This window comes from Chelonoidis abingdonii, chromosome 25 (genome assembly GCF_003597395.2).
Source record: "Chelonoidis abingdonii isolate Lonesome George chromosome 25, CheloAbing_2.0, whole genome shotgun sequence".
In the NCBI taxonomy this organism is placed as follows: Eukaryota; Metazoa; Chordata; order Testudines; family Testudinidae; genus Chelonoidis; species Chelonoidis abingdonii.
Window position 1 is genome coordinate 18,743,049 of NC_133793.1, and position 23,473 is coordinate 18,766,521.

Sequence of the window (23,473 nt, forward strand, 5' to 3'; positions counted from 1 at the left end):
GGTGATAGTGATGTGGAAGATAATGGCTAACATTTCCGGTTGTTCTGCAAGGGATGGTGGGAGTTTGTGGATGTTCAGATGTACGGTCTGTATTATCTCGGTCTACCTTGCTGGGTTAGAGTGTTTGTGACTTTGCTGAATGTAGTGATAAACTATTATGAAGACAGAAGGGTTCCTAAAGTGTGAGTGTTGCAACCATGCACATCAGGCTTCCCAACTGAACAGTAGTTTTAATAATACTGGGCTTGATCTTGGGACAAGAACTGTCAATACCTCAGAGTGATAACTGGGAATTCTTAAATAATCAATACAAGTCATAGATTGGGCTACAACAGGCAACTCCAAATCCATCACAAGAATATTAAAATAATAAATTCCCCCCTCCCCCGCAAGTTTTCAAATAAATATTTTTCTGGCCATCACTCTTCTCAGGGCTTCCTTTACCTCCTTATTCCTCAGGCTGTAGATCAAAGGGTTCAGCATTGGAGACACCATTGAGTAGAACAGGGAAAGCAGTTTGTCAATGTCAAGTGAGAAGTGGGATTTGGGTTTCAGATACATCACGATGCTGGACCCAAAAAACAAAGTCAGCACAATGAGGTGGGAGGAGCAGGTGGAGAAAGTTTTGCTTCTGCCCACTGCTGATGGAATACTGAGGATAGCGTGGACAATTCGGATGTAGGATACAAGGATGAGCAGGAAAGGGACTGTGACAAAGGTGACAGCAATGGTGAAAACAGCTATTTCATTCCTGTAAGTATCTGCGCAGGCCAACTTCAGCAGCGGGGGCAGGTCACAGAAGAAGCGGTTGATCCTATTAGGCCCACAGTAGGGCAGAGTGAACATGAAAGTTGTCTGCCCAACTCCCACCAGCATCCCGATGAGCCAGGACACAGCTGAGAGCTGGAGACACACACCTCTGCTCATCATGGCTATTTAGCGCAGAGGGTGACATATGGCCAGATAACGGTCATATGCCATGGCAACCAGCAGGCAACACTCTGTGATACCCAAGAAGGAGAAGAAATACATCTGTGTGGCACAGCCCAGGAAGGAAATACTCTTTCCTTCGGAGAGGAAGTTCACCAGCATCTTGGGGATAGTGGTCGAGGTATAACTGATTTCCAGAAAGGACAAGTTCCGAAGGAAGAAATACATGGGGGACTGAAGGGCAGGGTCCACCATCGTGATTGTGATGATGAGGATGTTGGCCACCCTAGTGATGAGGTACAACAGCAGCACCAGAAAAAAAAGTGACATTCGGAGCTCCAGGACGCTGGAGAAAGCCACAAAGAAGAACTGTGTCACAACTGTGTGTTTCCTGCTAGCCATGTCCTACAGCTGTTTTCTATCTGTGGAGGTAATAAAATCATAGAATCATGGAACTGGAAGGGACCCTGAGAGGTCATCTAGTCCAGTCCCCTGCACTCATGGCAGGACTAAGTATTATCTACACCATCCCTGACAGGTGTTTGTCCAACCTGCTCTTAAAAATCTCCAGTGATGGAGATTCCACAACTCCCTAGACAATTTATTCCAGTGTTTGACTACCCTGACAGTTAGGAAATTTTTCCTAATGTCCAACCTAAACCACTCTTGATGCAGTTTAAGCTAATCACTTCTTGCCCTATCCTCAGAGGTTAAAGAGAACAGTTTTTCTCCTTCCTCTTTGTAACAACCTTTTATGTACTTGCAACCTGTTATCATGTACCCTCTCAATCTTCTCTTCTCCAGACTAAACAAACCCAATTTTTTCAATCTTCCCTCATAAATCTTGTTTTCTAGAAATTTAATCATTTTTGTTGCTCTTCTCTGGACTTTCTCCAATTTGGCCCCATCTTTCCTGAAATGTGACACCCAGAACTGGACACAAATCTCCAGTTGGGGCCTAATTAGCGGAGAGTAGAGTGGAAGAATGACTTCTCGTGTCTTGCTTACAACACTTCTGCTAGGACATCTCAGAATAATGTTTGCTTTTTTTGCAACAGTGTTACACTGTTGACTCCTATCTGCATGTGACCCACTATGACCCCCAGATCCCTTTCCGCAGTACTCCTTCCTAGGCAGTCATTTCTCATTTTGTATGTATGCAACAGATTGTTCCTTCCTAAGTGGAGTACTTTGCATTTGTCTTTATTGAATTTCATCCTATTTACTTCAGACCATTTCTCCAGTTTTTTCTGATCATTTTGAATTTTAATCCTATCTTCCAAAGCATTTGCAACCCCTTTCAGCTTGGTATTGTCTGAAAACATTATAAGCGTACTCTCTATGCATTAACTAAATCATCAGTGAAGATATTGAACAGAACCTGACCCAGAACTGATCCCTGTGGGACCCCACTCATTATGCCCCTCCAGAATGAATGTGAACCACTGATAACTGCTCTCTGGGAATGGTTTTCCAACCAGATATGCACCCATCTTATAGTAGCTCCATCTAGGTTGTATTTCCCTAGTTTGTTTATGAGAAGGTCATGGGAGACAATATCAAAAGCCTTACTAAAATCAAGATATATCACGCCTACCTCTTACACACTATCTACAAGGCTAGTTACCCTGTCAAAGAGAGCTATCAGGTTAGTTCATTAACTGCTTAAGTTGGGTGAATTATATAAGACATTTATATACATATATATAATCTCTGACACAACAAATTTTCAGTGGTGCTTCCATTTGTGGATGCCCAGTATAAGACATCTGGTACTCAATGTGCAGTTGCACTAAGATCCCACAGCTCCCGCAGACTTCAATGGGAAAGCCAAGCTCAATGTGTCACAACTTGGACACCCAGAACAGGAGGAATCTAAAGCAAGTGGCCCATTTTGAGAACATCAGCCTGGATCTCCCTATTCATTAAAATGAGGAGACGCTTGCTCTGTCTCATCGAGTGAACCAGGCTTTATTTCCTGTTCTCCAGCTCAGATTACAGAGGTTGATATCTCCAGGCCACATGGGGTATGGCTACAAACATTTTGGAGCAAGCAGGAGTGAGTTTCCTAGCCCAGGTCAGCAGACTTAGCCCACCCACCTCACTAGAATTCATAACCTGAGCTCCAGCCTCACCTGCTATCATTTTCCTGTGAGAATTCCTTTGGGACCACAGTGATCGCTATGGGGCATTTAGTGATTTAATGAACTCAAGACAAAAATGATGAAAGACCCCCAGGTCCGACTTTAGGCCTATTCCACAAATTCCCCTGAATTGGGCCCCGCGCCTGAGAGGGCCCCGGGCCCAGTGCGAATCCCTCCCTGGCTAGAGGCCTTTTTAATTTTTACTCAAGTGGCAGCTCTCTGGGTCTATAGTGGTACTTCGGTGGGGGGTTCTTCACTTGCTCTGGGTCTTCAGCGGTGGGTCCTTCAGTACTGCCGAGGACTGGAGCGAGTGAAGGACCCATTGCCGAAGTGCCGCCGAAGACTCTGAGCACTGTCCAGTGAGTACAAGCCACACATGTTTTTTTACGTGTTTCTTTTTTTTTTTAGTCATCCCTGCCAGGGGCCCATCAAAACTGTTCGAATGGGGCCCCCCACTTCCTAAAGCCGGCCCTGGCTGCAGGGAATACATCACATCTCTCTGTGTGAGACAGATGCATGTATATCTATCATTCTCCACAAAGATAGAAAGAGAGTCATGGACCTTTATTTGCTATTTTTCTCACTGTCTCTGAAACTATGGGATAGTATTAAAATGGAAAAAAGTCAATGATGGTTATGAAGGCGATTAGAGAGATACAATGTCAGATAGTAAACAGTCAGTAGGAAAGTTTTAGAGTTTACTTAAATAGCTGAAAGCTGAAAGCTAAGAAATAAAAATGATGACACAAGATGACAAGGTTTAATATTTAAAGCAAATTTTACTTAACATTTTCTACTGATGATCAGGCAAATTTCTGTCTATGCAGAGCCCTTCCCTTCTATGGTGACACCGAATACATGATGTCAGGTAACACACAGACTGAAACAATGTTAATGTCAGTGTTTGCCTTTTGGCCCCGCTCCTGAGGCTGGAGCCCAGCAACTCCACGGTCACACTCCCCAGGCTGGAAGGCAGCAAGTCCCGCGGTCCTGCTCCCCCGGCAGGAGCCCCGCAACCATGCAGCCTCACTCTGCCAGCCGGAGCCCCGCAACCCCGCAGACCTTCTCTCCCGCTCTCCCAGCCAGAGCCCCGCAACCCCTTGGTTGGGCTACCCCGGATGGAGTCCTGTATCCCCGCAGTCCTGCTACGCCGGCGGGAGTCCCGCAACCCCGCCACCCCAGCCAGAACCACGCAATCCCGCGGTCCCGCTCTCCTGGCTGGAGCCCCAAGGCCCTGCTCTCCCTTCCGGAGACCAGCAACCCCGCAGCCCCACTCTCCCCGCTAGAGCCTCCCCACCCCGCCACCCCGGCTGGAACTCTGCAACCCCGCAGCCCCGCTTTTCCGGTGGAGCCCCATGGCCCCACTACCTCGGACAGAGCCCCGCAACCCTGCAGCCCCACTCTCCCGGCGGGAGCCCCGCAAACCCATGGTCACGCTCCCCCAGCCGAGCGTGGCAAGTCCCGCGGCCCCGCTCCCCTGGCTGGAGCCCCCAGCCCCACGGTCCCGCTCATCTGGCTGGAGCCCTGCATCCCCGCTCCTTTGGCCAAAGCCCCGCAAATCTGTGGCCTCTGTCCCCGGCCAGAGAGTGGCAAATGCAGCTGCCCCGCAACCCCATGGCTGGAGCCCCGCAATCCCACGGCCACGCTACCACTGTTGGAGCGGAAATCTGAAGTGCTGCAGGGAGAGTACATGCCCCGCAAATCACATCCTGCACTGGCTAAAGCCGGCCATGAAGACCCCAAACCACCCCATTACCTGTGGGTGAACATTTTTCACAAAGCAATCACTGCATGTCTAACCTATCAGTCCTCACCCTGAAAGGAAATCTGCACAACACTTTCAAAAGAGAATCCTGGGAGCTTAAATTCATAACTTTGCTAGACACTAAAAATCACTGACTGAACAGAGGCCAGGCCTACATTACCCGTTTACACCAAATTTAGCAGCGTTAAACCAATTTAATGCTGCACCTGTCCACACAACAAAGCCCTTTATACCGATATAAGATGCTCTTAAAACCAATTTCTGTACTTCTCCTCGACTAGAGGAGTAGCGCTGAAATCAGTATTGCCATATTGGATTAGGGTTAGTGTGGCTGCAATTCGACGGTATTGGCCTCTGGGTGGTATCCCACAGTGCACCATTGTGATCGCTCTGCAAAGACATCTGAACTCGGATGCTCTGGCCAGGTAGACAAGAAAAGCCCTGCGAACTTTTGAATTTCATTTCCTGTTTGCCCAGCATGGAGCTCTGATCAGCACTGACTGTACAGGAAATACTGGATCTGATCGCTTTATGGGGAGACAAATCTGTTCTATCAGAGCTCCATTCCACAAGATGAAATGCCAAAGCATTTGAAAAAATCTCAAGACAGAGGCCACAGCAGGGACTCAACACAGTGCAGTGTGACAAGCGTAACGGAAAGCCAAAGAATCAAATGGACGCTCATGGAGGGAGGGAGGGGGGCTGAGGACTCCAGCTATCCAGCAGTCTCCACAAAGCATTTGCATTCTTGGCTGAGCTCCCAATGCCTGAAGGGTCAAAAACATTGTCCTGAGTGGTTCAGGGTATATCTCCTCAATATATCGCCCCCCATGAAAGAAAAGGGAAAAAAATCGTTTCTTGCCTTTTTTCAATGTCACCGTATGTCTACTGCACGCTGCTGGTAGACGCGGTCCTGCGGCGTTGAACAGTAGCATCCACTCCCCTTCCTTTCCTGATGGCAGAGGTGCAAAATGGTGGAAAACCATCCACATCATCCCTTGAGTGCTCCTGGCTGGCCCTAGTGAGGTCAGCCAGGGACGCCTGGGCAACAATGGGAATGACTCCTGGTCATTCCCGGCAGACGGTGCAAAAGGATTGAAAACCATCCTCATGATAGCAACTGGGGGCTGAGCTCCATCAGCCCCCCCCTTTCATGTCTAATGAAGATTCTGTACTGCCTAGACTATCATAGCAGCGGGAGGCTCCCTCCCCCTCAATTTATCTCACTAAAAAGTCAGTGTTTCTTATTCTTGCATTCTTTATTACTTCATCACACAAATGGGGGGAACACTGCCATGGTAGCCCAGAATGGTTGGGGAAGGAGGGAAGCAACAGGTAGGGTTGTTGCAGGGGCACCCCCTAGAATGGCATCATCATTTCTGCGGGATCTCTGGGGCTCTGACCCGGAGGCGGCTGTGCTCTCTGTTTCCTCTAGTACACTTTCCCCTATCTCTAGGTAGGACAGGACCTCTCTTTTTAGACAAAACATAAAGATGGAAATGAGCTGGGAAGTCATCCATTTTTTCAAGCGCCCCCAGCTGACCTAGGAGGCCAGCCAGGCAGCACTCATGACAGCAGCGATGGTACGAAAGGACTGGTAACCATCATTGACAATTTCCAGATTATAATGGTGCAAAATGACTGATAAACTCATCGCCAATTTCCAACTGCAGATGGTGCTACAGCTGGTAACCATCTCTGCTACCTTGCAAAGGCAAATGAATGCTGCTGTGTAGCACTGCAGTACCGTGTCTGTCAGTAGCATCCAGTACACATACGGTGACAGTGACAAAAGGCTAAATGGGCTGCATGGTTGCCATGCTATGGCGTCTGCCAGCAATCCAGGGAAAAAGGGCGCGAAATGATTGTCTGCCGTTGCTTTCATGGAGGAAGGATTGAGTGATGACATTTACCCAGAATCATCCGCAACACTGTTTTTGCATTGGGATCTCAACCCAGAATTCCAATGGGCAGGGGAGACTGCGAGAATTATGAGATAGCTACGGGATAGCTACACGCAGTGCAACACTCCGGAAATCGACACTAGCCTCGGTACATGGACGCACATCGCCAAATTAATGTGCTTAGTGTGGCCACGTGCACTCGGCTTTATACAATCTGTTTTACAAAACCGGTTTATGTAAAATCGGAATAATCCCATAGTGTAAACATACCCTGAAACACTGGATTTTTGGCTTATTACGACAATATGTAACCCCCCACTAATGCTTCCACCCTGCAGCTGCTTTTTGCTACCCCCCCTTCCTTTCCTCCTTATGACTGGCAGGGTGTTAACAAGCCACTTCTCCTTGAATGGTCCCTTGAAATATGTTTTATCTACTTATGCTAAACAATCTGTTCCACCTTGGATTTATCTATGACACTCTCTGGCTTTGTCTACATTAGCACTTTTCGTCCGTAAAACTTTTGTCCATCGAGGTGTGAAAAAAAAATTCACGCTTGACTGACAAAAGTTTTACTGACAAATGTGCCAGTGTGGACAGCGCTACATCAGCGGGAGACGCTCTCCTGCCAACAAAGCTCCCAACATTTGTTAGAGTGGTTCTATTTTGCCAGCAGAAGAGCTCTCTTCTGTCAGCAAAGAGCAGCTACATGAGAGACCTTATGGCAGCGCAGCCATGTCACTATAAAGTCTGTAGCGCAGACACAGCCTAAATACATTTCTCAGACCTCAAGAAGAGCTCTGCATAAGCTCAAAAGCTAGTCTGTCTCGCCAACAGAAGTTGGTCCAATAAAAAATATTACCTCACCCACCTTGACTCTCTAATATCCTGGGACTGACATAGCTACAAAAAAACCCACCGCATCTATCTATCTATCTATCTATCCTTTTCATAGAGACCCATTAAAACTGTACTTAGCAGCCAAACTCCTGATTACATTTTTTTCAGACGCAGAACTCTAAGTTCAGGGGAGCTGGGTGTGTAACTTCCTTAGGTTCCATTGGAAATTCCAGCTATAAATTATAATGCTTTGTATTATTCTTTCATGTAACAAAATTGTAAGGGGAGCAGAATAACACACCAGCGGCTGACTCCCTCCTCTGTTGTGCCATGTGTAGCCATTTGTACCGATGCAATGTGAGTGCAAAATGACTCCATATCAGAATTACCCACTTGTACTGGCAGGAGTGTTTCTATACTCAGTCAGCACTCACATTGCTCACATGCAAATGACTACACAAAAGGTACAAAGCAGTAGAGAAAAAGGACCAAGCTAAAGATATGCACCAATGTGCTTGTTTAAAAAGCAAGAATGTGTAGAAAACACATTGACTTTTAAAAAAAATATTCTAATCTAATATAATCATGTGCTTTAAAACTTATGTGAAGCTGAGCGAATAGCGTATTGAACAACTCTGAAGAAGCCAAGCCTGGAGGAGTCTGAATATTTAAGTTTTTTTATGTCTCCACTGAGACAGGTTCCCCGGTGCACTGAATCCTTGCAACATAAGAGACTCATAGATGAGACAAAGAATTTTTTTTCTCTCTTTGGGGTTGAGAATATACGGCTTCATAGTCAGGGTCAAAGTTTCCAGGGACAGCTGTTTTGAACAAGGGATGGTGGAAAATTTTTCATCAAAACTTTTTTCACTAGAAAATTGAGTTTCCAATTAAGCTAATGCTTCAAAGGAAGTGTCTGCTTTGGAAGACAGGAATCCCCAAAACTTTTTGAACATGGGACTAAAGACCTTAAATCACTGGTTTTGAACTTATTACCCATGAGGAGCCTCACTATTTCCCTCTATCTCTGAGGTACTTCTATGGCCTTCATAGGAGTAAGCACCTCACACAGTTTCTTTAGCCTCACAACTCCCCTGTGATGCAGGCAGTGCTGTGATCCCCATATTGCAAACAGGGAGTAGGAGCACCCAGAGATAGCGGTCAGCTTTTCAAAGGGATTTCAGAGCCTAAAGATGCAGAGAGGCCCCTTGTGGGATTTTCAAAAGTGCTTAAACAGGGAAGGGCAGAAATCAAAAGAGTCCAGATTCACAAAGGCACTTAGGCTCCTAACTATTGCTTCAGGCCCCTGAAGATCCCAAAGTCAGGCCCCACCTGGGATTCACAAAACTGCTGCTGAGTTGCCATCAAACTCTGTTGGTGACTAAACTCCCTGGGCTCCTACTTTTGGCAGTAAAAGTTCCCAAGGTGCCTCCATTTCTGCCTCTGGGCATACGCTCCGGAGCACACCAGCCAGCCAGAGACCTGAGCCCCAGAGTGATGTATGCATTGGGGGGACATAGCTGGTGCTCTGCCTCATTTGTCTGCTTGGCCCAATTTGGTAAACATGGTCAGAGCTCACCTACTGGATTGGGCCCTTATAGGCGAGCTTATGAAAAGCAAGAATGGGCTGGAGTGTGGGGAAGAGGAGGACCTCCGTCATAACTTTTAGCGCAGTGGTTAGACTATGTAGTTGGGGTGTAGCATAACCTTGGTTCAAGTCCCCCCTCTGCCTCATGGGAAGAAGATATTAGAATACAGATCTATCACCTCTCAAGTTTCATAGATTCCAAGGTCAGAAGGGACCATGGTGATCATCTAGTCTGACCTCCCATAGAGAACTTCGCCCAAAATAATTCCTACAGCAGAACTTTATAAATCAAGATTGGATATTCTTCTTAAACTGTCAGTGAGGAAGAATCCACCATGACCCTTGGTAAATTGTTCCTATGGGTAATCACCCTGGAAGATACAAATTTACACCTTATTTCCAGTCTGAATTTCTCTAGCTTCAACTTCCAGCCACTGGACTGTGTTGTAGCTTACTCAGACAGATTGAAGAGCCCATTATTAAATACTGGTTCTTTACGTAGGTACTCAGACTGTAGTGAAGTCACCGCTTTACCCTCCCTTTGTCAAAATAAATTGATTGAGCTTTTTGAGCCTATCATTATAAGGCAAACAAACATTCTCAGATTGACACATTTTGGGGTGCTGGGTTTTTTTTTAACCAAACTGAAACATTTCATTTTGGGTAGGTTAGACATTAAACTCTCGCCCTCTGAGCTGCTTCAGTGATTCATGGGAGTTGTAGTGTGGGTGCTTCATGCTCCCATTTTCCTCTGAGCTGGACTCCCTGGCTGGATTACATCTCATCTGATACTGCAATGGAGGCATAAACAGGAGAATATTGACTAGGCGTAGAGAGGTTATTTTATCTCTATATTTGGAACTGGTGCATCTGCTGCTGGAATCCCGTGTCCAGTTCTGGTGACCACAATCCATGAAGGATGTTGATAAATTGGAGAGGGTTCAGAGAAGAGACATAAGAATGACCAAAGGATTAGAAAACCTGCCTTACAGTGATAGACTCAAAGAGCTCAATATATTTAGTTTAACAAAGAAGGTTAATGTGTGACTTGATTACAGTCTATCAGTACCTACACTGGGATCAAATATTTGGTAATGGACTCTTCGATCTAGCAAAGAAAGGTATAACAAGATCCAATGGCTGAAAACTGAAACTGAACAAATTCAGACTGGATATAAGGCATACATTTTTAACAGAGAGGGTAATTAACCATTGGAACAACTTATCAAGGGTCGTGGTGGATTCTCCATCAAGGACATTTTTAAATCAAGATTGTTATTTTTATTAAAAAGATCTGCTCTAATTCAAATAGGAATTATTTTGGAGAAGTTTTATGGCCTGTGTTATACAGGAGGTCAGACTAGATGATTACAGTGGTCCCTTCTGGCCTTGGAATCTATGACTTTTTGAATTGTTCAACCAGAAGGGAATCCTCAGTGCATCATGGGAGATGTAGTCCAGCCCTTGAACCTAGCCCACAGAAGAGGACAAAAGCATGGGGCATCTGAGCTACAACTGCCAAAAAGTATCATGACTGCTCAGTTGGATGCACATTGAGGTCCAACTGTCCTGAAATTGAATGTTTTGACTGGATGGACAAACTGATATTTTCATTTCAAATCATCCTGATCCAGAACAAAATATTTCATTCAAATTTTCCATCTGGAAAAAAATTGAAAATGTTTGACTGAAATTCCTGTGGAAAATTTTGATTCTGACAAAACTGCATTTTCTGTCAAAAAATGTTTTGATAGAAAATTCCCAAGTAGCTGTCTCTATTTGCTACTCTCCAGTCATGTAGTACAATATAGACTATATGTTTTGTTAGCAGCTCAGCCACTTATCAGCTATCTTCACACTTTCTAACATGTCTTTGATTGACTTCTCTTCCTGCCAGCTTTCTCTCCATTCCTAATTTAACAATACCCCAATAGAATTGTTTTTTGTTGTTTTGTTTTTCTTTTTCTTTTTCTTTTTAAACTACTAAGCTAGCAGTCTGATCCACCTCTGTTTATGGTAGAAGATTAGCTGGAACGGCTTGTGATCAGAGCTGTCACATTAGAATAGATGCGGCTGCACTTTAAAAGATCAAGGACACCTCTTTGCAGCACCGAGTCCTGTCGGTGATGTCAGTGAAAGTGCACGGACTAGGCTCAAGCCTGGTGGGGATAAACACCCCCAGAGGAGCAGGGTCCTCCAGATCCTGATTGGGGCTGGGCTGGGGCTGCTGCCACCATCTTCCCCCTTTGTCTGAGGTGTGTCCTTCTCTGTACCCTGGCCATTGCCCTGAGCAATGAGGTTGTGAATAAAAGGCATCTCTCCTTCCCCCTGACTGCTACCCAGGCTAGACAGGAGCAGTGGAGGGGGAGGTTGCTTCAAATGATATAGTCCTGAACCACTTTCTCCAGAGAGGGCTGGTCCTTCCTCCCCATGCTGTGCTGACGAGTGCAGCAGTGTGGGAGCTGACCTTGTTTGTGAAGACAGAGGCAAAAAAAGCATTGAGTACTTCAGCTTTTTCCACATCCTCTGTCACTAGGTTCCCTCCCTCATTCAGTAAGGGGCCTACACTTTCCCTGACCTTCTTCTTGTTGCTAACATACCTGAAGAAACCCTTCTTGTTACTCTTAACATCCCGTGCTAAGTTGCAACTTCAAGTGTGATTTCGCCTTCCTATTTCACTCTTGCAATGCCTGAGCAATATTTTTATACCTCACACCTGCATTGGTCCAACTTGCTCTACTCTCTTGTAAGACTTCTCTTTTTGTGTTTAAGATCGCAGCGATAAGAAGTTTCGACTGTTAAGCGCAAGCTGGTCTTTCTTTTCTTTCTAACAGAATCAGTGGATGGTTGTGTCTCTAGCAACTCTGCAAACCAGAACGGGCCCGACAAGAGGTGGAAGCTGCAGACAAATTACCAGGCGGGCCCAGCAGTCCATAAGGCGCCAGCGCTTGCTTCTGTTCGCTCATGTTTAGCTGGTCTGCCCGTGCCTGTAGGCGGGGGGGGCGGCCTAAACAGAATTTTCAAATACCGGCCTGAACTGCTTTTTGCGAAACACCTGACCTCAAAACAATCCTGAGTGAACAGATTAAAGTTGGGACAGATCCAGCATACGTTCTGAGCTCCCAGCTGTGATGGAAAAAGATCCTTAAGAGAATTGATTTGCAAATGTTTTGCTTGGGTGGGGGCCTGTAAAAGAAAAGTAGGCTATGGCCAGAAAAATGAAGAACAGCAGTGGCTTAAACACGATGAGATGGAGTGGAAGTTAGAGGATAATTCTAGCATGGCCCCATATACTAAACAAATACTATTGCCTCAAGTCCTTTATTGAGGCCAATGAGAGCTTAGGCGAAATGGAGGATGAAAAATGGGAATGAGATATGGAGTAGATTTACTACAAGATAACTTCGAGTAGAAGCCAAACTCGAACAGCTTAATGGCGAGTAAATTGAGGAGCCAGATAATCTTCATGGATAGATAATTAAGAACTGGACATGAATATGCAAGCCCATTAATAAAGAATTTTTATGAGTTGGTAAACTCAGTGATTGTACGGACGACTGGAAAACGCTAACATAGTTCCTATTTTAAGAAAGGAAAAAAAAAGGTGATCCGAGTAAATATAGCCTGTTACTTTAACATCTGTATATGTAAGGTCTTGGAAAAAATTGAAAAGAGAAGTAGTTAAGGAACGTGAGTCAACAGTACTGACAAAATACAACATGTTTTACAAAACATGATGGTCAAACCAACCTGAGCTCCTTCTTCAGAAGGTAACAGATTTTTTTAGAACCAAAGGAATGCAGTGGATCTAAATTTATCTCAATTTCATGTAAGGCATTGACACGTTCCAATGGGATTATTATAAGTGGAAAAGAGCTGGGATCAATATGAAAATTGAAAGGTGTAAGGAACTGGTTAAAGGGGAGACACAATAGGTCCCATACTGAAGGGTGAACTGTCAGCTGGAAGGAGGTACTAGTGGACGTTCCTCAGGATCAGTTTTGGGACCATCTTATTTAGATCTTTTTATTACTGACCTGTCACAAAAAAGCGGGAATGTGCTAATAAAAGTTTGCGGATGACACAAAGCTGGGAGGTAAGGCTAACACAGAGAAGGACGCGGGAATCATACAGGAAATCTGGAGGACCTTAGTAAACTGGAAGTAATTAGTAATAGGAAGAAATTAATTGTGAAAAGTGCAAGGTCATGATTTAGGGATTAACAACAAAAATTTGGTTAAAATTGAGGACACATCAGTTGGAAGTAACATGAGAAGGAGAACCTTGGAGTATGGGTTGATCACAGCAGATGACTTGAGCCGCGATGTTGAATGGCCAGTAAAAGCTAATGCGGGTCTTGGAGCATCAGCGAGGATATTTGCAGTAAAGATAAGGAGTGTTAGGTACCGATTATACAAAAGCGTGGGAGAGACCTCATCTGGAATATTGTGTGCAGTTTGGTCTCCCGTGTTTAAGAAGGATTGAATCAAACTGGAAACAGGTACACGAGAATGGCAGCTATGGCGACGAGAATGATCGGAGGGAGGAAACCTCTGTCTTATGAAAGGCGAGACAAAGCATTTGGCTTGTAGCCTCCTAACCAAAGAAGGGCTGAGGAGCAGATAAAATGCTATTTATATATATATCCAAAGGAGAGAAATACTAATATCAGGGAGGGGGAGGAATTATTTAAGGCTTAGTACCCAATAGTGACACAAGAACAATGGATATAAATTGACACTAGGAAGTTTAAGACTTGAAATAGAACGCAGTGTTCTAACCATTAGAGGAGTGAAGTTCTGGAAACACCCTCCAAGGAGATAGTGGGGACAAAGACATATCTGCTTCAAGACTCCGCCTGAAAGTTTTTATGAGGGGATGGTATGATGAGATAGTTAATTTGGCAATAAATTGATCTTTGATTATTAGCAGGTAAATATGACCCAATGGTGCTGTGATGGATGTTAGATGGAGTGGGATGTGAGTAATACTACAAAGAATTCTTATCCTGGGTGCTGGCCTGGTGAGTCTTTCCCACAGCCTCAGGGTTTAACTATTCCATATTGGGGTTGGGAAAGGAATTTCTCCAGGGCAGATTGGCAGAGGCCCTGGAGTTTTTTTGCCTTCCTCTGCAGCGTGGGGCATGGGTTCACTTGCCCGGAGGATTCTCTGCTCCTGAGGTCTTTATGCCAAAATTTGAGGGCTTCAATAACTCAGCCATAGTTGGGGGTGTTACAGGAGTGGATGGATGAGATTCTGTGGCCTTGCGTTTGTGCAGGAGGTCAGACTAGATGCATCATAATGGTCCCTTCTGACCTAAATCTTTATGAAAGTATCTCTGAAACCGTTTGGTTCAGATTGGAACACTACGTGTACTAACTGCCCCATGGCAGGGAAAATTTTGATGGACTTTAGATATGTCCATCTTTAAAAAGAAGAGTGAAGCTCAACCCTCAACTCATAGCAGACTTGGCAGAATTCTTTACAAAAATTATAATTTGATGATAATATTGATGTCCATTTAAGCACTATTTTGATTTCTGATTTTCACAGTCATGAAAAATATGGGAGGTCAGACAATTGTTTACAGACAGACATTGAGATTAAAAAGTTAAAGTTTATAAACCATTAAACAAATTGTCAATCACATGTCAAAATATACAAAGTAAATATCCTGTAAATCGAATTCCAATAAGTTTTAAGCAGATTTTCTACTGCCTGTCTGCACATTTCGATTATTATCGATGGAAATTTTCTTCAGTGTGTGAATGGGAAAAATGACATTACTGAAAAAAGATCCTCAGTATAGAAGAGCTGGCACTCTGCATATTCTGCTGTCACGACAACAGTAACAGGGCATCAATGAATTGAATGAATAGATAATCTGATGGAGTTCTGGGGAAATAAGATGTATCTGCCAGGTGCTGTTCCAGATCAGGCTGGGTTCACCCACAATCATGCTTGCCTTGGGCTTGACATTACAGGACACTGAGTGCCCATAATTCCCACTGGCTTCACTGAGAGCTATGGGTGCTCAGCATTTCACAGGAAATGCTCAACACCCTGTAGGAGTGGACACCATGCGCTTTCTCTGATTTCTATAATTGACAGATCAGACTTCAGAGCACTGGCATTTGGACATCTGCAAAACAAGGATACCCTGGGCAATAAGGGATTAAAGCAGCCATTCACACAGGGGTCTCAAGAAACTTCATTGTACAGATGAAGAAACTGAGGTCCAGAGAGGTGAAAGTCAACCAGGAACAAAACAAGGAATAGAAATCAGGTGTGACTGTGCCACTATCACAGTACTGACCTTTCTTCTTCACTGTCCCACCTCAGGGCTCCCATTCTTACAGAGTTATTGGGCCCTGAGACCCAATAAGATGGTCTGATTCACATCTTATACTACCATTGCACACTGAAGGAGCTAGATGAAAAGAAATATTGAGTATGTGGTGCAATCCACAATAAAGGGGCCTGGTATAAGACACGGTGTGTGCTCATGTAATTACAGACTGCATTGTAATGGAGACACACACAGGATGGCATCTCTCTACCTTGGTGCCTCCTTGACGAGGTGTTTTAAAGTAACCCACAACATCAGTGATAAATATCAGACTAATTAAAACACAAAGGCCTGCATCCCTAAGCCAAAACAACAGAAATATCAGTCCCAATATTGAGTGCAAGCTATAGTGGCTACTGACCTCACCTGAAAAGCCAGCTGGCCAGTGAGAGAGGTGACTCAGACACATTACAGGAAATCAGCTCATTCCCATTTCACGGGTACTGAACAAACTATGGCAGGATGGTCTGAATCCTTTTGATAGCAGAATATTTAGTGACAATTTTTCCCAGGGCCTCTTTGACCTCTCTGTTGCTCAGGCTGTATATGAGGGGGTTGACCATGGGAGTCACGACTGTGTAGAAGACAGAGAACACTTTGTCCAGGTCTCTCAGTGTGTCAGTTTTTGGTAGCATGTAGACAATCATTATGGTCCCATAGAAAATTGACACCACGATGAGATGAGAGGAGCAGGTGGAAAAGGCATTTTGCCACCCGATGGTGGAAGGGATTCGCAGGGTGGTGGTGATGATACAGACGTATGTTGCCAGTGTTAATAAAAATGGTGGGAGAGTGCACATAGCAGCCAGCATGGTAGTGATAAGCTCCATCATACGTGTGTCACTGCAAGAGAGTTTTATTACTGGGATGAAGTCACAAAAGAAATGATCAATTTCATTAGGGCCGCAGAAAGTTAATTGTTGCATTAAAAATACTGTTATATCAGCAGCCAGAGAACTACTTATCCAAGTGCCAACTGCTAGCTGGAGGCAGGACCTGCCATGCATAAGGACTTCATAATGCAGAGGTTTGCATATCGCTAAATATCGATCATAGGACATCACTGCCAGGAGACAACACTCTGCAACTGCCAGGAAACCAAAGAAATAATATTGTGTGAGGCAGCTGCTAACGGAAATGGTTCTGTCCCCAGTCAGGAGACTGGCCAGCATCCTAGGCAGGATTGTGGAGGTGTAGCAGGTCTCCAAGCAGGACAAGTTTCCCAGGAAGAAGTACATGGGGGTGTGAAGTTGCTGATCAGCCACAACTAGTGCAATGATGAGGACATTCCCAGCCACAGTCACAATGTAGATGATGAGAAACAGGAGGAAGAGAAGAATTTGTAGCTCAGGAAGATTCCCAAATCCTAGCAGGATGAATTCTGTGAGAAGTGTTTGATTTCCCTGCTCTGGTTTTGCCATGAAGTGCAACTAGGGGAAGAAAACAAAATTCACAACAGAATCTGAAGATGATCTATTTTAACCAAGTAGTAGTATCTATTTAGTTCCATAAATATTCCATAAGGTCCCTGATCCTGTTGGGTCAGTGAAGAACTAAGACTCTGAAGGCAAATTTCCTACTTAGATCTTTGACATTCCATGATCAGCCCTCCTCCTGTCAGTTAAAAGACCAATATAGGCAGAAAAATCACACTGCTGTATAGATTTATGTCAAAATTGGCAACACCATTTTGTATTAGTCTTTTGTAACTTTGACAAGTGGTCACCACAGATCACCAGGGTGGACTGTGACTCTTCCATTGAAAATGTATTATTGGCTCAGCTAAAGGCTATCAGGCTCTAGTGGACTCAGCCACTAGAGGAGAACAATGATCAACACTGTGTCAAAGCAAGTCACATTAATCTCCAGGAGACAAGGTCTAGCACTTTCCTATTGTTTTTCTTTTTCCATTTTTTGACATTTGTCTTAGACCTGTCCAGAGACACACACATCACTGAGCTGTTGCATCACAAACTTATGCTGAATTTACACTTCACTCTCCTTTTCCAGTATCACTACCACCTCGGTGTCTCAGTTTACTTTCCCTCAGAAACGCTTGCAAATTGAATCTCATTTTGTTTCTGTCTGCAGTTGAATACTCCCTCTGCCCTGCTGTGAGTTTGCTTCTGCTCCCTATTAGTGTTGTCTCCCAATGTGATTAACTTCACTTTCTGGGTGAAGGTGAGCAGGGGATTATTAACTAGCACAGGACCTACTAGCTCCCTTAACTGAATGGATCCCGCTCTATGATTAATTTGTTTTATCCAACACCAGAGCTCCCCCAACTCAAGGCATCGCTCTTTATTCTAGAATCCTTTTGGTTTTGGAAATTGAGTCACTTAGCAAGCCACATGATATTGCCACTAGCTAAGGCAATCAGATATTTTCAAACAGGATGCTAGTGACACGAAGTGTCCCATACCTCATAACACCTAAACATGTCACATCAGTGCAACCCCTTCAGCCACTGTTCAATTCTATCAACAATAATGGAACTTGTGATAAGATTTATTTTTAAAACTGCTCAATCCTCTGTAATGTTCATTTTCCCCTTGCCTTCTAGACTTAGCAATTTTTCTCTTAATAGTCAAATAAAATGAGTATTATGAAAACAATGAACAACATACAGAATTAATGTAATTATTGTCACCATTTCAGGGTAATGGCAGCTGTTTCCCCCCTCCATGATCCACTTTGGGTGTCCCAGTCAGGTCTCCTGTCTCCAGCCATCAGCTTTCTCTGGGCAGGGCCCCTTGTCTCAGTCAGGGGCAGGGGGTTTTAAGACTGCACAGCTCCCTCCCTTGCCTTGGGAGATTGCCAGCAAGCCCAGTGCCTAATGCCTAGTGCCTGTGCATTGCTTTCTCTCCAAGGGCTACGAACAGGTATTGCCGACAGTTATGATGGAAAACCCCCTTTCATTGATGTAGTAAGTGTCTACATGACTGTGGCATAGCTGCAGCTGTGCCTCTGCCCTGCGTGTAATGTAGACATGCCTCTAGACTCTGGAAAAGCCAGCCTGAACCAGTACACGCAGGGGGTAGAACTTCTCCAGAGCTGCTTAATCTCAGTGACTCGCCTTCATCACTAGCTCAGTTTTTCGTTCCTGAAGGATTCGGTTTCAGTCACTAGATGTCAGTAAACATCACTATCAGCTGAGACACTGAAACCAACAGAAAAAAAATGGGTCACAGTTGGCATTAGCACAGCCTTCCCCTGAGCCGCGGGGCTGGGAGTCAGCGGCCCCACAGCCAGGCAGGGAGCCCTCTGCACCCAGTTGTCATGGGAGTGAGCAGAGCTGCACAGGGCCCCCTGCACAACCATGGGGAAGGTGACACCCATCCCTGAAGGAGCACGGTGCAGGGCAGGCTGCGGTCCTGGTGGGCCAGAGCTGAGACCCCCTAATCTGGGCTGTGAGGCGAAGGATGAGTCCCTGGCTGTGAGGGAGAGCACCCCGCTGCTGGATGGCTTCTGCCCGTGGATGGAGCCATTCAACAGCAGAGTGGCCTCTCCCACTTCCCAGGGCTCATGGTTCTCTGCCTCCGCCCAGCCCTGGCCACAGAATTCTGCTCCACTGGGACAGAGAAGCTGCCTTCCCTGCCCCTTGCATCCTGGTGTCTTAGACCCCTCGGCGGTGCAGGGAGCCACCAGTGTCTCCACTGTCACTGCTGGGAGACCTCCACACCTCTGCTCTCAGCACTGCTCTAACCCTGATCCCAACCCTGCCCCTTGCTGAATTTTCTGCAGCTGTAAAAATTAAAATAGTTAAAAATTGAAGAAAAAACTTAAAAATCAATATTAGTAGTCCAAATTGCAAAAAATTGAATTCTGCCAAGCCTACTCATAGACAGCGTCTACAGCCGGAGCACTGGGCTCAGCAGCAAATATCAGCTCTGCTCTACCCACATCACCTTGCTAACCCTCTCCATGCCCCAGCGAGGTCTGTGCCAGAAAGAAAAATAAAATCTTGGGTGTAGCAGAGGGAAGCTCTGATTGGAGTGAAGGATGCTCCAGTGTTTCATGTGCTTACCTTAGACTTTGGAGATGTTGGTTCAATTCCCTTCTTTGTCACAAAAATCCTTGTGTGACTTTCAGGCCAGAATTCTGAAGGCTGGTAGGAACCTAAAAATGCACACTGGGGCCTGAGTAAGTGCAGTAATTAACACCCTTTGATTATAAATCCCACTAGGGGTGTCTGCTGTCTTTAGGTGCCGAAATACCTCTATAAATCTGTCCCTCTGGGTGTTAGTTCCCTGTCTGTAAAGCAGGGGCAATAGCATCTCACAGAGCAGTGGAGGATAGATACATTCAGTTCAGTGAGATGCCCAGATACCATGATAATGGGGGCTATACAAGGAGCTAGAATAGCAGTGACCTGAGTGGGCTTTCCTTCTTCCAAATTCTGTTGGGTTGGGAGTTTAAGAGAGATCTTTTCCAAATTCCCCATAGGTTCCAATGGAACTGGTTACCTAGCAAACTTTCATGGCTTCAAAAACCTTGAGCTTCAAGAAGCAAGGAGGAAAAGATTGATTTACTTCTATCAGCAGCTGGAGTCTGTCACCTCCACACTCAGGATTTCAGATATTGTGATCCAGGTTGTTCAGTCTATCTTATCTCCCCACTGCATTCATGTACTTCCATGTTCTCAGTCAATAGAATGTCATAGCTGAGATGGGCTACCATGGCTCTATTATATCTGGTAATGTGCCCTGTGCTTCATACCCTCTGCCAAATTCTGTGGGAAGATGCAGTCTCTTGAGACGCATCTGCTGTGGGGAATGTAACAGGCAAGGGAAAGTTAGTATTAGGTTTATTTGCAGACAACGTCAGTAGAGTCAAACTTCTAATCTCAAAGCGAAAGTCCTGGAGAGGGAAGAAACTTCTAATCTTAAAATAAATCTTTCTCTTTAGTGGATAAATGTTATGTTGATGGTCAAGAAATAACACCAATTCTAGAAATAAGGTTTACAGCTGAGATTTTCAAAGCTGCCTAAATGATTTAGACACTGAGTTACCATCCAGTTCCCCTAGGCAGCTTTGAAAAATCTCAGCACAGTTAGCTGATCTTGCACTTCCTCTAAACAAACCCTGAGTTGCCCTCAATAGCAAAACACAGAAGTACCCAGACCCCATCTAATATCAGATAATTAGTTCAGGGAACATTTTTTCAAGTGTTTATGTGATTTAGGAGCCTAAATTCCATTTTCAAAAGTGTTTTAGTAACTAAGGATTAGCACCCTAAGGATACGTCTACACTACCCACCAGATCGGTGGGTAGTGATCAATCAGGGATTGATTTGCCACGTTTCCTCTAGACGCGATAAATTGATTCCCCAAACGCGCTCCCCCTCGACTCTGGAACTCCACCACTGCTAGAGGTGGAAGTGGAGTCAAGGGGGGAGCGACAGCCGTTGATCTTGCATGCGAGGACGTGAAGTAAGTCAATCTAAGTCGATCTAAGATTCGTTGGCTTCATCTATGTTATTCTTGTAGCTGAAGTTGCCTATCTTAAATTGATCCCCTCCCCCAGTGTAGACCAGGCCTAAGAGTCATTGAAAGTCAACAAGACTTAAGCAAACTTAAGCAGGGACACAGAAGCCTAAGTGTTTTCGAAAACGTTTCCCAATTTTTGCTCAGATAAAATGCAGGTACAACAAGGTGCTTTACACATTTAGGATGGGATTGTCAAAGGGAGGGGGTGTAAAGTGTACACAGCTGCCACTGAATTGCTATGAGAGTTTGGCACTTAACTTCCTTAGGCTTCTTGGAAAAGCCCAGACCATGGAAGCATGGAAGTCAGAGATCTACTTTTTTCCCCAAAACCTTGAAAAGTTTGAGTCACAGGCATCTTCAGTGACACAGCAGTTACACAAATTAGATAATCTCATACAAGAAATATAGTTCTGTAGTTGGTCTGTTGGAGTGTTTGATAACCAACAGAACAGTACCGACTGCATCCTGTAGAGAACTGTGTTATACATTCACACTAGCCAATTCATGGTCCTCAGTGGGTACAATGACAATCATAATTTCATTTCTGTGTATTACAATATATTCTACAACTGGAGTCTACAAAGTTTTTCAGCATGAAGTTTGGCAGACTGTCACTTCTTGCCCTGGAGAGAATGCTTCTTGCAGCCTTCACGGAAGAGCACAGTAAATTACTCCCTGATCACTTAATAAGGACTCCATCTAATTTATCACTAGTATGAATAATTGTGTCTCCCAAGCTTTGTTCTTCATAATTCCCAGTGCTGAATATTTGTGGCTCACATAACTGCATTTTTAAATAAGTGGTTTATTTTTCTTTTCATTTTTAATTAATCTGACAAAAATATAGCAGATATGGCTGAAATTGTATCGCTTAACTCTTTGAAGGTTATTGGCTGAATACAGAACTAGAATATATAATATAGGGAAAGACATGAAGCTTCACAAAGCTTGGCTTACATTTTTAATTCAAGTTTTGATTCCAATTCTTAATCACTTACAAATATTGTTTAACTAAAATCATGGTTTTAGTATTTAGTACTGTCCATTTGTCATTCCCCAGAATCAGCTGAAATAAGAACAGACACACAAAACATTGGCCAGAAAATCTTGACTGCCCCCTAGTGCCCATTATCAGTATAGCTGCCCCATCCCTGCCCCTAACCCTCTGCTGCCCCTTGTGGCCGTTATACAGTATGGAGCCTAAAACCCTTTTCTTAAGTGACATAGGAGCCTATGTCTTACTGGCGGTTTACAAGATTTGTTCCCAGGTGCATCAGTTCCTTTTGACTATGAGATTTAGGGGCTAGATCCACCAGAGGACTTAAGCACCTCAAGTGACAAATGCCAAAGTCCAGCATTACAATGGCATACCAAAAACCCTGCTCAGCTGCCACCTAATCTCCCACTGAGCCTCAATGTCCAGCACAGAAATCTCCTTGGCATCTGAATTTCCACCATTAAGGTTCCCTACCTGCCTAAGTCCATGCGGAGTTAGTACGTCCTGGCATCTCTGTCTAGGTGCAGAGGCTCCTCTCTCATATGCAAGTTCAGGGCCCCACCCTTTCAGTGGTCGTGCAAAGACTGCTTTGGAGCACGACTAACCTGTGCAACATGGCAAGGGGATGGCAGCCTCTCCTTTCAGCCTTGATTCCATGGCTGGGGTCTCAGCCAGGGTGTGGGATATGCAGGTTGAACTCTCCCTCTGCAGAGAAGGATTAGAAGCTGGGTTCCACACTTGGCAGGTGGTTCCCAGCACTGGCTTGGGATGTTTGGATAATGGGAGCAGGGGTGCTCACAGTCTGTCTGTTGAAGCCATTCCACTGTGTATAAATAACTCCGCATTGGCCAAAGGAGAGGAGGAATGACTCTACAGCCCAGTGGTCAGACCCCTGTTTCAAACGCCTGCCATGACAGCATAGGGGGAAAAGAATCTGCTTTCCACTTCGAGTGATTGCCCTGCTGTGTGTTGGGGGGGTTGTGACCTGAGAACCAACAATGCTCTCCTCAGGCTGAGATTAATGCCTTGTTCCTTCATACGGAGAGGGCTTAGGCATGTCCCGCTGAGCTCAGCAGCTGGCTTTTGTGGATCCCTTTCTAGGCAGTGCTCAAAGGGACTTTGCTCCTACCTGCCACTGAAATCAATGGGGTTAGGAGCCCCAGTTCTCCCCATGCAGCCTAAGCCTAATTGAGCTGTGGATCCTGCATGGCAGGTGCCTAGGCTGGTATTGCCATGCTTAAGCTCTTTGTATGAGGGGCAGATTTTTAGAAGTTAGTGTGACCCTAGACATCTTGATGACAACGGCAGAGGACACAGATCCCAGGTGTTCACAAAAGGGTCATGCATGTCTCTAATGTCGCACTGGTCATCAGAATCATGAGAGATGTAAGCACAGAAATGTGAGGAATTATGTATATATGCTGAAATTATGTTCTGGCTTGTAGTTTCACTCACAGGTAGCACCC

The 23,473-nt window shown here is 44.9% G+C and overlaps 1 protein-coding gene and 1 pseudogene across 1 annotated transcript; both read right to left on the reverse strand.

Moving 5' to 3' along the window:
* Nucleotides 1-396: 396 nt before the first annotated feature.
* LOC116836603 (olfactory receptor 10A4-like) lies at nt 397-1,438 on the reverse strand (annotated as a pseudogene).
* Nucleotides 1,439-15,827: 14,389 nt separating this feature from the next.
* Nucleotides 15,828-16,944, reverse strand: LOC116836593 (olfactory receptor 11A1-like). The gene has a single exon (XM_032800287.2). The coding sequence runs from the start codon at nt 16,939-16,941 to the stop codon at nt 15,973-15,975; it is 969 nt and encodes a 322-aa protein (XP_032656178.2). The 5' UTR covers nt 16,942-16,944; the 3' UTR covers nt 15,828-15,972.
* Between the last annotated feature and the right edge of the window lie 6,529 nt (nt 16,945-23,473).

Coding starts and splice junctions, on each gene's coding strand:
- LOC116836593 (XM_032800287.2), bottom strand. CDS start 16,941: ATGGCAAAACCAGAGCAGGGAAATCAAACACTTCTCACAGAATTCATC.